At 36.3% G+C, this 16,224-nt stretch overlaps 1 protein-coding gene across 2 annotated transcripts in view; it reads left to right on the top strand.

Annotated features, from left to right (window-relative positions):
* THBS2 (thrombospondin 2) overlaps positions 1–15,133 on the top strand; it is a 31,598-nt gene extending 16,465 nt beyond the window's left edge. The window contains exons 14-22 of one of the 2 annotated variants that reach the window (XM_065057683.1): positions 279–386; positions 2,151–2,310; positions 3,795–3,913; positions 4,533–4,767; positions 7,778–8,005; positions 8,447–8,718; positions 9,695–9,792; positions 12,117–12,256; positions 12,944–15,133. In XM_065057683.1, coding sequence (XP_064913755.1) covers positions 279–386; positions 2,151–2,310; positions 3,795–3,913; positions 4,533–4,767; positions 7,778–8,005; positions 8,447–8,718; positions 9,695–9,792; positions 12,117–12,256; positions 12,944–12,951 — 1,368 coding nt within the window. In that variant the 3' untranslated portion in view covers positions 12,952–15,133. The remainder of the gene's footprint in view (positions 1–278; positions 387–2,150; positions 2,311–3,794; positions 3,914–4,532; positions 4,768–7,777; positions 8,006–8,446; positions 8,719–9,694; positions 9,793–12,116; positions 12,257–12,943) is intronic. The other variant, XM_013369082.3, reaches the window with a different exon arrangement.
* Positions 15,134–16,224: the final 1,091 nt, after the last annotated feature.

The following is a 16,224-nucleotide window of genomic DNA, read 5'->3' as shown; positions in this document are numbered from 1 at the left end:
TCTCTGCTAGATAGTTTCATCACAAATTTACTGGAAACATCCCTTTAATGGAAGGAGAACTGGGAAACAGAATGATTTGCAGATGCATTTTACTTACTTTACAATATGAAAGCAGCAAATGAACTACTATCTTTGGCAGCAAACAAACAGGCACTTTAAAAAGAATTTGTGACTGGTTGTTCTTGTTTTATAGTCTCTGGTGTACCATATCTACTTTTCTACCCAAGCAAGTCATTCTGACATAATGTAGACATAATATATTGATTTATTTTGGCCAGGATAACTGCCCCCTTCTGCCTAACTCTGGCCAAGAAGACTTTGATAAAGATGGCAAAGGAGATGCTTGTGATGAGGATGATGACAATGATGGTGTTGAAGATGATAAAGTAAGATGCATTTCTGTGTTTTCAGTACAGTTGACCTAAACATCTGTTTTTAAGGAAAAACATTACAATAGATGAGAGCTTTATTGTTCGTAGCTTCAGCTGAGTTATTTTGCTCTGCCTTCCTTGAATGATATCTGGTGCAGAGTACAGCTGTGTGGTGTCAATGGAGAGTAGCACTGTGCAGAGCAAAACAGCCCAGGGAACCTGGGACTGAATTCTGTTCTCTGAATTGGTTCTGGCATCCGTTGTGTGCATGAAAACAGTTTAATGGAAAATGGTATTGGACTTTTTATTTTACAATGGAAGAATGATATGTCCATTGTATTTGAAAAGCTGGTAAATATTAGATCTGAGGTATGTTGAAAGAAGATATCGTGAATAATTATAACTATAAACACGCAGCCAGCATCAAGGGAAAATGACAGGAGGAAAGTACCTTGCCTGGTTCATGCTTTGCTCCTTCAGATCTCCCCACAAGACTGAGATTCATTTACCTGCAGAATCAAAAGGTAGGCAGTTAGTCTAAATCTCTTCTCCCTGTACATTCAGCAAAGGGACAAAGGCATCTCAAGAGTGGGCTTCATCCTGCCTTTTCTGAACATGTTCAGGATAAATGAATTCATGTTAGGAATTTACTGCTCCTCCTTGTTCCCTTCAGAGGGAGCCTAGATGCTCTAGAGCTTCAGACGGTTAAAGCTGGGTTAGAACTGTGTTCATGGAGCCTCTATTTGGAATATATAAAACTCCAAACAATCATTTGATAAAATAATATGATTTAGTACATATATTTAAAAAATTGTAGCCAAAAGTTGGTTTATGATCAGTATAAAATTTTGGCTTGCCTCCATATCTTGTCTTTGGGTACATAAAGTGTATTTCTGAGGAATTTAAAATGTGCTAAAAATTTCCCAGTAAATGGGTTTTGTTTTAGCAGCGGAAAAGTAGTTCACAGAGATTTTTTCCATATGACCTCCCTTCAGATTCCACGATGCTGATGTAGCCTTCACTCCCACTGCTTTGGTTTGGTTTCGTTCTTCTTTGCTTTCCACACTGAGTGCTTCCTCATGCCTGTGCAAAAGTCCATGTGTGATTTGGGAATGTGTGAAACATAAGAATTCTTGTTTTGGCAGACTTTCAAATTAGGGACTAAAGTGAAATGAAATTTTCCAAATTCCACTAAAAGGAGTTGTCTCAGAGAAAAAAATATTTTCAGTGAATAGGAGTATTTCATTTTAACATTTTTTTATGAAACTTTTCATGTTTTATTATCATCAATCTTTGTTTAAATTGAAAAATCAAAGTATGTGGTTTAAAAGTGAGAATATTGATACTAGATTGAAAAAGTCAGAGTAATAATTCTTGTTTTTTTCCAAAAAATGTAATATGCAGCTGAAGTTGGCCTGATTGTGCAACACATTCTGTTTTTTTGAAAAAAATGCATGTACCAGTGATACGCTTACCTTAAAATATCTGAGTACAGATCCAATTTAAAATGCATGTTGCTTTCCTAGTGAGATACAGAACACATTTTTCATGCATGCCTTGTACAAAACCACAAAATCACACAATGAGCCAGGCTTTCCAGATGCCAACCTGCTACCACCAAAATCTTCAGTGTAGGTACAGCTTGTCCATTGAAAAACTAATGGATTAATATTTTTATTTTTGGCCTTTGTCTGAGGTGAATGAGAAGAGATACCACTTCATAGTATGCAAACGTGAGTTGTGATTCGTATCTTGAAATCTTCTATTTATTCTTACTAGGACAATTGCCCTCTTTTGTTCAACCCTCGTCAATTTGATTATGACAAGGACGAAGTTGGTGACCGCTGTGATAATTGCCCATATGTGCACAACCCTGCGCAGATTGACACAGATAATAATGGGGAGGGTGACTCATGTGCTGTGGACATTGATGGCGATGGTATGCTTTCAGTTTTGAGAATTAAGTGCTGTTCCACAAATACGCTTTGATTTATGTCCAGTATGACAGGCTACCTTGTTTTATATGTGGAATAAAATTGGGTCTAGGCTCAAAAAGGCAGGACGAGAAACAGAAGACCAACGTTTATCACTCCTGTGTAGTATAGTTGCATAAAATTCCTAATGGACTACAGTATTGAAGAATAAAGCACAGCAACTTTTTATCAGTGTAATCTTAAAAAAACAAAGCAAAAAAAAAAAAAAATCTTTCCTTCATCTGTGTTCCAAAGTAATCAAGGTCTAATATAACACTTCTGTTGACTTTTTTTTTTTCCTTTTTAGGGAGGGAAAAGAACATCAGAACATCCATGCAGTTAAGACAACATCTGTAGAAAATTAATCTGCTTTTCTATGAACATAATGGAAAGCCCACAGTAATCCAAACACACATATTTTATGTCTTAAAATATTATTAAAAGCGTTGATTTCATCTTCCAGTACATGCCTATATGACCCAAATTTGATCAGAATTAAGGAGTGGTAAAAGCACTTAAATGTCTTTAAAAAATCACATCCCTGCAGCATTTCAAATTTATGAGATCCACAAGTACTAGAAGTTGAAGAAATCTAGTTTTGTATTTTCTTAAGTAGCATTTTAAACTTTTGGATGATTATCTGACTTGAACTTCTGAACATTTTGAAGTCCTCTCATCCTTCTGATTATCAGGTTCTTAGTCGTACTCATAGTAGTTCTGCATTTGAAGAAAAAAGTATAATATGTTATTGGCTGAAAGATTATGTGAATATCCAGGGATCATATAATGAAGGAAAGAGTCCTTGTATCATTTCCAAACAGATATGCCAACATGTCTGGATTTTGTTTCTTTTCAACATATTATAATTTTTTACAGAGATTGTTTGTTGTATAATAAAGTTTCCTAAGGAGGAACTGTTTATTTTGAAAATTTGGCATGCTGTACAATAAATGGTGCACATGTTCGGGTAAAATTAAATTATTTAGTGGTAAGACAACTGAACATTAATGCAGTTGTTTCTATACAAAACTCTTCTCCTGTACAAAACTGTGATATAGTTGTGTGTTCTGTGTCATTTCTTAGAGTGTGGGAAGAAAATCCAAATCAAATTATCTAAAAAGAAAAATACTCCACCCCTTTATCTGTTATTCTATGTAAAAGGGCTAAATTCTTAAGACATGACCGGCCCTCACTCTAGCTAAATTCCTTAGGAAAATACATATGGAAGACTTTATCATAGCAAGAAAAGTGGAATTGATACCATCATTTCTTTTTCTAATTTTAGTCTTTTCAGTATTTCATGTTGTAGTAATAATGTACCAATCAGAAAACCTATGAACCCTTTAAGAGCCTTGCTTCTTTACTGATGACTCCTACAGTCTATGACTGTCTGTGCTTGATGTTTTATCATTCTGGTTTCTTCAATCTTGTGTTGTTTTTTCTCCCATAGACATTTTTAATGAACGAGATAATTGTCCTTACGTCTATAACACAGACCAGAGTGATACAGATGGTGATGGAGTTGGTGATCAGTGTGACAATTGTCCATTGATGCATAACCCAGACCAGGTAAATGTTAGAGATAGTTTCCTTAATAGTAACATCAGAACACGGGTAGATAAAAGAACACAGGGATTGGCCTTAGTTCCTGTTTACTGTTGAACTGCAGATGTGGATCTGCATTACTCATTTTCACATCTTGAGTTGTGAGATCTCTGTGTCCAATGAAAGGGAAGTAGAGTGATGATACCTTTAAACCATCTTCAAGCCTTTGGTGAACTGCTTTCTTGCCCCATGGCAAGTGGGTACAGCCTCAGAGCTGCATTTGTTATGTCAGAGTTTGTTGGTCCATGTGCAGATAAGTAATATCAAGTATACAGAAGCAATCAGAAAATGTGCTGCCCAGACTGATGCTCCCCTGTGATCTCTGAAATTAGTGCAATGAAGATTGTGGCCAAAGATGTGCCTTCGAAATGTCTTGGGCGCCAGATCTTACACACTGATAGGAGAATAAGTAGCCATACTAGTTTGATGTAACATTTCTGCCTTAAGCACCGTTGTCGTCATGCTATCACTTGTCTCCAGAGAATTTCTTGAAGAGAAATGTTTAGAAATTAAGTACCAGGCTGTCCATACTTTTGTGTTAAGTAACAATAATAACTTTACTTTTTAAATTTTTTGGGGGTAGACTGATGCAGACAATGACCTTGTTGGTGACCAGTGTGACAACAATGAAGACATAGATGAAGATGGCCACCAGAACAATCAGGATAATTGCCCTTACATCCCAAATGCTAATCAGGCTGACCATGATAAAGATGGTAAAGGAGATGCCTGTGATCCTGATGATGACAATGATGGTGTCCCAGATGACAGAGACAATTGTCGCCTCAGATACAACCCTGAGCAGGAGGACTCTGATGGTAAGAATAATGTCATATTAACTTAATTTAGTCCTTGGTATCCAATTCTAATCTTGGAGTCTTTATGTGTGATGAAAAGAAAGACTTTATGTCAAACTGAACTTCTTTTGACATTTGAGACACCATGAACTTCAGTGGAACTGAACTGGCCAGTTTGGTCCAGGATTAGAGCATTAGAAAGCATCTTTGACAGAGTCTCAAACATGCACATGTTTATTTATAGAAGAACACTTTTAACAAATTTATACTTCTGATTTTCACTTTGAATTGAAATATTACAAATCTGGGAAAATACTTTGAATAGCTTGAATTTCAATTGTCTTCAAAAAAAGAAAAAAGAGCTGCTTTACTTTCAAAACAAGTTACCTTCTGAAAATTAAAATGGAAAAAATATGGTTTGCTGCTCTGTTTTATTTTGAAAAACAGACTGTTTCTTCAGGCTCCTGAAGTCTAAAACTGTTATTAGTTTTTAGCTATTTTTGTAAAAAAGTTTTCTGAACAGCCTTTCTCAAATTTGCTTTCTAAATAGCTTTAAATATGTCTTGATGAGGTACATGTCGGAGTTTAAAAAGTCAATATATAATTGTTCTTTTCTCCAGTTCTGTGGTAAAATGTTGCTGATCACTCTCAAACAGTCCTTCTGTATGCTTGGCACTATTTTAATAATGAAATAGTGATAGTTTCATGATCATCAATGTAATCCAGAAAACATTTATGATCCTTTGAAAACTGCCATAATATGTCTATAAGTAATGGCCCTTGCAATAAATACAGGTGAGCAATTTCTGGTTTGAGTTTTATGTATGTTTAGAAAGATAAAATCCTGTGGCCCGATTGATTTCCTGGTAAGACAACTACAGGTAGTAGGAAGTTTCTGGTTGGTAGTCAGTAGTAGATCTTAAGTTACTTAACCCCTCAGTCCAATTGCATATTCAAAGTTTCTTTGTACTTGCCAATCTCTGGAATAGTCCCTTGATTTCAGAAATATTCCAGAATAGGGGTGCCCCCAAACTGGGATAGATTGCTATAGTTCTCTGTCACCTGCATCTTGCAAGGGAAACTACATTTATGTTTTTGAGTAAGGATTCACAAAAAATGTAAATTTGAACAGTTGAGCCAGCTCATCAGTGTCATTAGTGGTAGGTCCAACAGAAATCTTGGCAAAGCAATAAATAAAGCCAAAAGATGCTCCCACGCTCTTGAAGATGTGAGCTATAGCATATAAAGATGAAGCCCTGGAGAGAGCTCTTGGACGTGGCTGAGTAAACAAATGCTTTATAACTTTCCTTGACAGGGAATCAATGTTGTCCGCAGCAGCTCAGTACCAAATGAACGTCAGCAGGACTTTCAGTGAATAATTAGATTCTCCTGTGACTCGAGAATTACCTCTTTGATATTGCTGAAGGAAATAAAATTGGAATTTCATTCTCTTTTCTCCAATAAGCACTAAGGCAAACGGGTGCAGGAACACACAGCTGGTCAGGATTTGGAGTCCTCCAAGGCTGATAGCTAGGTTGGAAAATGGGACCATTTTACCACATATGTGACCTGCAGGAAGTCTTTGAGACATTAGGTGCTTCAGCTTTTTCAAATTACTAAATTACCTTTTTTTTTTTTTTTTTCCTGTTGCCTAAAACTCATTAACTCATTCTCTCTGAAAGCTTCATAGTTGTATAATACTGTGTTGATTTGGCATAGTAATATAGCTTTCCATTTGTCTGTGAAGCACCTAGTAGGAGGTCAGTGTTGAATGAGCTGAATCATTGCTGTTTCCCATTGTGTTAATTCCCATGTTTTTAGAGCGGTCACAAACACACATACATGCACACACAAAAGTTGATGCTACATGAGGGTAGAAACAAATTAGCTGACAGTTCTGGTTTTACATTAGTACCCAGTGTAATATCCAGTGGTTTGTGTTGTAAAAGTCAGAACCATTTGTGAATTTTTTCTATACTTGTCTAGCCAAGTTTTTCTACTTTATTTTCAAGTGTTTGTACTATTGTATGCCTCTGAATAACACTGAATAGCAGTGGCATTGACAAATAGATTTTTTTTTTATATGCCTCCTTTTACCAGCTGCTATTCAAGGCAAGTCACATCTGGTTTCTACCAATGTTATGAATAAATTAAGGGAATAATTTTTAATTTAAAAAAAAATATTGATCATAGTAGAAGCATTGAACAGAAGCACAACTGTAGTTGAGCTGTGTGTATGTATTTTTAGGGTCTCTAGAAACCTTCATGTGATTCATATAACAAAACTTAATATTTCCATTCCTCCAAGGCCAGTACTGTTGGATACAGTGCTTCTTTCTATTTTCTTACAGTTTTTGAAGTGCTAAATTTTTCTAAGACAAATTATCCAACCCGTTAGTGAAAGTGTCACTAAACATGTTTGCATATTTTACTGCAATATTGTCCCCACTTTCTTTTGATATAGAGGTGGTGCTTTTGCAATCTGAAGCACCTTAGATGGAATGTTCATGAAGGAATCTTGAGACAATGATAAAATTGTCTCAAAAAAGTTTAATATCTTCAGTAGTATATAAGGATTTAGTAACATGCAGAAAGATACAGATTTTAATTCTATTGTTTGAATTAATTCACTGCACATATTAAAATGTGGTGTTGTATCCACATATTAAAATCTGGTGTTGTGTCCACATCTGGGACAAATCAAACTGAAAATGTAATACAAGCATTAGTGAATTACATCCACATAGCAAACTTCCAGCTTATCTCACCCTGATTCTAAAGCAATGTATAGACTGGGGCCAGACTATTTTGGCCCTGATTTAAGTTGATGACTTCTTATAGTCATTACCAGCAACAATTCAAATGGACATTCAGGACTGAAGCCTTCTTTGGAGTCATTTGGAGCGTTCTTTGAGAAACAAGAGAATAACATACTCATATGTATCATAAATTTCTTCTGTCACTGGTAGAGCTTTTAGGAAGACTGAATAAATTGCTAAAAGTTGCATTTGCTTATTTACATTTCTTATAGGTGATGGTAGAGGTGATATTTGCAAAGATGACTTTGACAATGACAGTGTCCCAGATATTTATGATGTATGCCCTGAAAACAATGCCATCAGTGAAACTGATTTCAGAAAGTTCCAGATGGTCCCCCTGGACCCCAAGGGAACAGCTCAGATTGATCCCAACTGGGTTATTCGCCACCAAGGCAAGGAACTGGTGCAGACTGCCAACTCTGATCCTGGAATAGCTGTAGGTGAGTATCATATGTCAGCCATCATCTTTGGAAAAGTAACCAATGAGCTGGTGATAAGGAAAGGAAAAAAAAAAGTATGCATACACACCTTTTTTGTGCTGCAAGCTTTGGACTGACACATGGGCATAGTATATTTGCTCAAATTAAAACCAGCTTAATGCGGTTTGCCTTTGACCATTCATTTAATCTCTTACTGTGACACATACAAAATACCCCATTGAAGAACCTGATATAAGTATAGTGCCTGCTGTCTTCAACATCACTTGTAAACAACTTATTTCTCTCCAGAAGCCTCTATGCCATAGGTAGGCAAGTTTCATTACCTCCTATCCTGCAGGAAAGGAAACAGAAAAAGCTAGTTTATGACACCTGGTAAAACTCAGGCTAGATCTGGGACCCAGTGTTTTAACTTAATGGTTTGTCTCTTCTGTCCTCTTGCAGGCTATGATGAGTTCAGCTCCGTTGACTTTAGTGGGACATTCTATGTTAACACAGACCGCGATGATGACTATGCCGGCTTTGTGTTTGGCTACCAGTCCAGCAGTCGGTTTTATGTTCTGATGTGGAAGCAGGTGACTCAGACCTACTGGGAGGACAAACCCACCAGGGCTTATGGCTATTCTGGTGTGTCACTCAAAGTAGTGAATTCAACAACTGGTGCTGGTGAACACTTGAGAAATGCGCTGTGGCACACAGGAAACACCCCTGGACAGGTGAGAGATTTAAAAGCTCAGGCCAACGATGCCTGACTAATATTTTTTTAAAAAGGGAGGTGTCTCGAAAAGAATTTCCTTTCACACCTCAGTTTTCACAGATGTTTATCAGATTTTCTTAAATTCCCATGTTACTAATGTCAATAATGACATTTGTATTGTGTTTCAAAGAAAACATCACATGTGTAAAAAATTACGAATGGAAAAAATTACACATATGAAAGGGAAGATGTGGTGTGGTCCAAAGAAAAAGGAGTTAGAGGTCTCGGTTATCCACAAATCCTTTGTGAATCTCTATATTGGCACTTACTTCTTTGGCATTCCAGCTCATTTGAATTATACATGGTTTAGAGTTCAGTAACCAGTGACAGCCAAAGAGAAAAGAAATGAAAACAAAGAGAGAGAAAAACTGCTGCTGTTTCAAATAGGGCCCAGCCATGGAAGAAACTCGTGCCTTTTAGAAATGAAGCTGGTGGGGCTTCACATGTGGATAGGAGTTTTGCAGTTTGAGCTCCTTGAAGGAAAAGAACCTTAAATGAGTGCAAGAGATTGCAAGGAGCAAGCCACAGGCAGTAACATCTGTTGCAAGCTGCAGTCCCCCTCCTTAGGTGGAGGCACTCCTACAGCGTGGAAAAGTAGTATTGACTTCGGCAGCGTGGGTTTGTATGTGCAAACAGGCAGCACTTCCCAAGGGAAGTCAAGTTCAATGTTGAAATGGTCTTCAGTGACTCCAGCTATGAAACTACAGATGGGTAACCGATCAACAATTTAAGACAGAAATTTTCATTACTGTTGCCCTGTAAAATAGGTTTGATGATCATTTGGTGATCATCATGATCATCAAAGGTTAAACACTATTTTCAGGTTCATGCCTGTGTAGCAAATAAGTTTTAACTGAATCTATGGCTACTGTAGTGAATGTGCAGTTACTGGAGCACAGTCTGTTTCTAATAAGGCATTTATATTCCTCCTGTAGGTGCGCACTTTGTGGCATGATCCCAAGAACATTGGCTGGAAAGATTATACTGCTTACAGGTGGCATTTGATTCATAGGCCTAAAACGGGATTAATAAAGTAAGAAATGTTTCTGCACCTCTCTATTTTCTAGTTGCAAAATTGTTGTCTCTGACGTAAAAGCTGTGTTAGCAGTTTCTTTGTTAGTTCTGATAATGGTGAGACGTATGTGACAGTGTTTTTCCAATATTTTGGGGACATTTTGTTACCTTTAGAATAAGGTTTTTTCGGCTTTTCATATGGATTTAGTTTAGTCTGGGTGGTTCAATATTTACATCAGCTAAATATTTTTAAATTAAAGGAAAAATAAAATTATTTCTCAATAGCTCTGCTGTAAAGGCACCAAAAATTCCTGACCAAAACTTAAAGCAAGATTAGAAGATGAGATTCCTCCCCAGCCTCTGGAATGTGAATGAATGAAACTAATTAGAAACATCAGAATTGCCACAGGGAAGTAGGCCAATGGCCTGTCTACTTCAGCATCCTGTCTCCCATAGTGGCTTATACGAGATACTGCAGCAGAAGCCATGAGCACATCTGTGATGCACACAGCAAGGAGCTGTGGCATATGACTTTTCTTAGAGCCCAGCTGTTTATCTGATGTTCCAAAGAATGAGCATTAACTATGCATGTCAATTTTATCTTCTACTAACTACTGTAGCTGTAAAGGACATTTTCCATGGGACAGAGTCTGACCTCTTGTTTGTGCTTATGAGCAGAGGAGTTTCCTTTGGCTGTGAAAGACAAATTTGTATAAACTAAGTAATCTTTTTCTTAAAAAAAAAAAAAGAGGATCTTTTATGCATCAAAATATTGCAGTGCAAAGCATTGACTGATACAGGTCAAAAGGAAACTTCAGGTTTTCATTCATGTTGCTGTTACCTCTATCTTTTTTTGTCAAATATAATTAGTGTCACACAAAGCAGATGTCAGTTAGCATCCCGTTAGGTTAATCTAGCTTAACAAATTCTATGGTCCAGGACATTAAATTCCTTCATTTTAGTGTGTTTTTGTAGAAAATAAATAAATAAATAAATTAAATAGAATTATTTCACTAATATAGTCATGAAACCATTTTATTTGTAAAGAAATAGCCATTTAGTGTTAACATGGTTAGAGCTGCCTTTTTTTTTTTTTTCTTTGTGGGATGAATAATTTATTAAACTCTTCCCATGTGTTTTGGGTTCTTGAAGTTTTGAGAATGACATTAAACAGGGTTACATGACCATGAAAACCTGTCATTTTTTTGCTGTTCTTTTTACCATCCCTTAAATAGTGTTTTCAGGGAGCATTTTCATACTTGTCTTTGGGCACTCTTCAGAAAATAAAACTCTTCAAGGTAGAGCACATGCTTGATATGCATTTCTGGCTAAGTAGATATCTGTCTCCAACCCTTGAGTTATAGGAAGCTGCTCAAGTGTGTTCACCCTCATGTTTAGCTATTCTGCTTTGTATAACTGATGTATTGTCAACTGAAGCAGAACCATAATCCCTTCCTCCAGAGATTGCTCTAATTAACAGGCTATAGAGTAATTTCTCATTTGTCTCAAAAGCTATTTTAAAAGACTGAGAGCCTAAGAACCTTGACTATCTCAGGGTCTCCCATGAGAAGTAGAGAATCCAAGTTCAAGGAAGTGCAGTCTATCTGATAAAGAAGGAAAATGAGGAAGTGTCTTTGGAGGTCTTTTGGATCCATGGTGTAGCCTGAAACACAAACAAACAAACAAACAAACAAAAAACCACAAAAAAACCCACAAAAAAAAACAAAAGCAAACAAACAAAAGTCCCAAGTTCTCCTTTTCCAATTTCCAATTTATTATTAGTTTAGCTGTTTGTGTTCAAATCCTTCCAGCTTTGATTAAGCTCTGAAAATGTCAGAAATGGAGATTCAGCATGTCTCCAGTTAATGTTTTGTTTGACTCTAAAGGGATGGTTCTTCCAATTTCTGATGTTGACCCTTGTACCTCAAGATAAATAAATCAGCCATTCACACAAATGTAAAGAAAACTTTGCTAAGTGATGTGGCAAGGTCTTGTGCTAACCTCTGAGTTCACAGGGACAGGGGCTTATCAGTGAATGCTAGTACATGACATAGTTCATTCCAGGAGACATGACTGTTCTAAATAAAGAATTAGGAAATATTTTGCAGATGGTGTGCATAAAATCACTTATGGAACAGCTCTGCTGCTTCTGATTAATGTGCTATGGCTGCCAGCCAGGTGGGCGTGAGATAGAGATGAGAAGTGATCCTTACAATGAAGTTGGATTTTCTGGTGCCTTGTTAAAATTAATTCTGTTTCAGTTCCTGGGAATTGTTACCAGCCCTTAGCACTGGACACTGTGTTATCATCCTTGTCTAACTTAAATTATGTTTCTCTTTACAGAGTCTTAGTTTATGAAGGGAAACAAGTCATGGTCGATTCTGGACCCATCTATGATACAACCTTTGCTGGTGGACGATTAGGTCTTTTTGTCTTCTCTCAAGAGATGGTCTATTTCTCTGACCTCAAATATGAATGCAGAGGTTAGTTACCCAAAATGTCTGGAAAATACTGAAGCCTTTGACAACATAGGGAGCAAGCATGAGATGTGGAAGCAAAAAGGATCCTCTAGTTACTGAAAAGGATCTGCTATATCATAGCATGGAGGAAACCTTGTTTTATTGAATTACTATGAATGCCCTTTGGCCCTGTAGTCATCTCAACTGGAGTAACAACACCCAGATGTTTAATACTACCCACCTGGAAAAAATGAGACAGAAATTTCTGAGCAAGATGTGCATTTGAAATTCTCTGTATATCCACTTTTATTTGTAGGCTATTTCAGTGTGCCCTGTGGGCAGAGAGCTACTCTGAATCACCACTCTTTCAAGAGGCATAAAGGAGAGAGCAGATATTTTTAATGAGTGTGTCTGTCTGTAGTGCCTTGTCTGAAATGTTTTGATACACAGCAATGCTTTCTCAGATTTTCTTGTGATTTTTTTTTGTATGCATTTAGATATGTAGGTGCACATACAGGTATGTGTGTGTCTGTCTATATAGGCAGATACCTCTTTTTCTATAAATGTCCTCACATTTGTAGGAAAATGCAGAGCAGGATTCTTTGTGCTGCATCCCCATACTATATCATGATGGAATTCGGTTCTTGTGTGGTTAACTTCCTGATGAAATAAAACGACTACTATTAATATCTTTTTTCCCATTTCTTTCAGATGCTTGAGCAATGGTTGCTGCATTACCAGCAAAGTACTGTAAATGCTATGCAACCTAGACACCTCAATACATCCTGGTACTCCCAGTTTCTATTTTTGTGTACCTCCTGTCCTCTGTCCTCGTGCTCCACTCACCAGGTACCTCCCAGCTGCCCGGGGTGCATCAACCATCCCTCCACCTAAGTGCCTTCTCACAGCCAGGACTAATGAAACCTAAATGTGAGCGTCCAACGCACCACTGAAGCAAAAGCAGATTGATACATTAGAACACTTTTGTAGAGTGAAAACTTAGCAAAACATGTTTGTTTGTTTATTTGTCTTTTCTAAGGAATGACGTTTACATTTAAAAATGTAATTATATATTTTTATATATATGGAGAAAAAGAGAAGGGTGATGATTATCAGTCATTGTCTTTAAGTGAGGAAAAATGTGTTCGAATAACTTTTTAGGTGTATTGTTGACAATTCCTTGCTCTGATCAGGATGGGCTTCAGCAGCACAAAGCCTCTGGGTCTAACTTTAGCAAAGTAATGGAGGGCCACACCAATAGTATCTATAATGACAATGAAAATGCCGTTGGATGTTAAAGATAGATTATGAACATTTCTTGATTCAAAAATATGTTATTTCACTGATAAGGATGCTCTTAATAACACCCACTAAAATTAGTTGATAAAAATGTCAAATTTGCCACCTAAACCGTTGTCTAGTAGAAGCTTAATTCAAGCCAAACAGAACTGAACTAGAAACTCCCATATGAAACAGAAGATTCCTTTAAACATCCAAAGCTGTCAGTGTTGTCTGACTTTCAAAAAACTATTTCCAGCTGTTCCATTTCCATTATATTTTGCATTCCCTTGTAATAAATAATATACCATGAACATGTGGAGCAAAATGAACCTGTACCGCTTTCCCACCTGGGCTGCAAAAAGCGCTTTGACATCCTGAATCCTGATGTGGGTTTTTGAAAAGGTGGCAATGCCACTATTACTTAATTTGGTAACATATGAATTTAAGGTTCCATTTATAAATATTTTGTTAGTATTTATTATGATTATCACACCAAGCTACCTTCTCTGATAATTTATTTTAAAGCATGCCATGTAACGCTTCAGTAATACATTCACAAATAATGATATTTTAAAGCTATTTTTTAAAGTGTAGATATTGTCAAAGCATGGTATACACTTAAGTATAGTTTCGTGGGTTATATTCATGTACGCTTTAATGTTAAGTGGAAAATAATAAGGAATTTATAAATGGAACCTTAACATATATCCAGTTATCCTAATTCTAATATTTTGTATTGTTACCTATGTCTGCTGTATATAGAACGTAAATAATGCTGAAGGGATACCAGTGTTTATTATAAACAGATAAAACAGTTACTCAGATATACAATAGTATAAACACGTTAAACATTTTGTTTTGTTTTTTTTAAATTGTATGAGGTACGTTCACAGACAGAACACATGCTGGTGTAATTTTATTCATAGATGGGTTAACTAATGGAATAATACAGTACCTCTGCTTTCTTATAGGGCACAGTGAGCTACATGTTGAATCAACTTTTTCTCCCTTGGAACAGATTTTGTTGCTATATTCATTAGAAAAGATTCCACAGTTGCTGGCTGTATTGCACATTTTATGGTGTTCATATTATGAAATCCTTTTTTCCTTTTGTTTCAATTTTGTTTTGTTGCCTTTTTTTTTTTTTTTTCCCCCAAAAATCCTCTTCATGAGGTTTTTAAATATTTCAATTTCTTACTTTTGGTGTTTCAAATTGTATACCCAAGTCCCAAGCAAAAGGGAGGGTGGCTTCATTAAATGTAATGATTGTAATGTCTGTGTAGGATTTTTTGTTTTGTCAGAGAAAGACATCAGTGTGGGGGAAGTAGATGTTAATATTTGGACTGTATGATAATTTTCCTATTCTATGTAAATTATTTATGATTTTTTAAATTTCTTTTTTCATTTTTTTTTCCTTGCAAGTGTGTGTGAGAAAGTGAGATCAATGAAAATTCATTTTATTTTGCCAAAGATTGTAAATAATTATTTATTTGTTTACATGGACGGAACTTTATCGTTTAACGTCCTGATTCATTTAGTCAGATCCTCATTTATATATATATATATATTTTAAGAAATTAATGATAGGAAATAAACTGTAAAAAGGTTTTATAAACAAAATTCTCTTTACCTTTTTTATAGTTTAAAATGGTTTTTTAAAGAAAATGTTCAATTCCCCAAAGCCCTCAGTTAAATAAGCCTTGCTATAAACCAGTTCGTTTCAAGCAAATCAGCAAATTTGTTTCTTGGTTACACATCACTGACTGTCTTCAAAGGTTGTAAACAGCAGATTTCCTAGTCTCTGTGACAAGAAATCATTCTCTCAGGTCTTTATCTGTTAAATTATCCCAAGTTTTGTTTATGGCATTGCAACTCAGAATTTTGGTCCTGCTTCTTTTTCTTGCTAGACTCATATGCACATTCACTGTATTGTGTCTTGGCCAATGTGTTTGAACAAATACATGACCCTATTCTGTAACTCGTTCCACTGTGAGTCCCATCAGAGTTACTGGGTTTTGATGATGCAAGCAAGGATTGCCTTCCTGCTGGAGAATTTCAGGAACCAGTGAATCATCCCTGACCAGACAATAAAATAGAAGAAAAAATTCTTAGCCTGAGGGGTCTTTGCCCTGAGTATGAACTGCTCCCAGGGAGAGGAATTTGAATTGGATTAGAAAAAGTAAGTATGCCCAGCATTTCAAAGTGGCAGTTTGGAAGTGTGAACTCAAGTGATATTCTCTTATAAATATCCCAGCTATTAACTTTTATTGACTTCATGAATCTCCCAAGTATTTGCTTCTTTTGGTTTTACAATCATCCCAGCTATTTGGTTTCCTTGGCTTTTGGTTCCAGTGCCAGTAGTCACAACGTTACACAAGAAAGCCATGTAGTCTTCAGCACAATCTTTTGACGAGTCCTTTAAACTAACAGAGATGTTCAGTCTTGTAGAGTGGTGGCTTTTTTCTATTTATGCTGCAAGGACATCAATGATTGACATTGTTTAGGTAATAGAGTGATAAAGATCCTGTTACACACATTCTCAAGAATCCCATGTAAATCTGTGATATGGATCTATAGGAGAGTTTTGAGCATAAACACTTAGTGACGATTTTAAGGGAAAAAACCCAAAACCCTTCATGACAACAAAACAAAACCCAGTAAAACAGATGCAGGGAAATAAAACTAGTGTAAACACATGAAACTATAACAGC

The sequence above is a fragment of the Columba livia genome, chromosome 3 (genome assembly GCF_036013475.1).
Source record: "Columba livia isolate bColLiv1 breed racing homer chromosome 3, bColLiv1.pat.W.v2, whole genome shotgun sequence".
In the NCBI taxonomy this organism is placed as follows: Eukaryota; Metazoa; Chordata; class Aves; order Columbiformes; family Columbidae; genus Columba; species Columba livia.
This window is presented reverse-complemented; position numbering and strand designations above follow the sequence as displayed.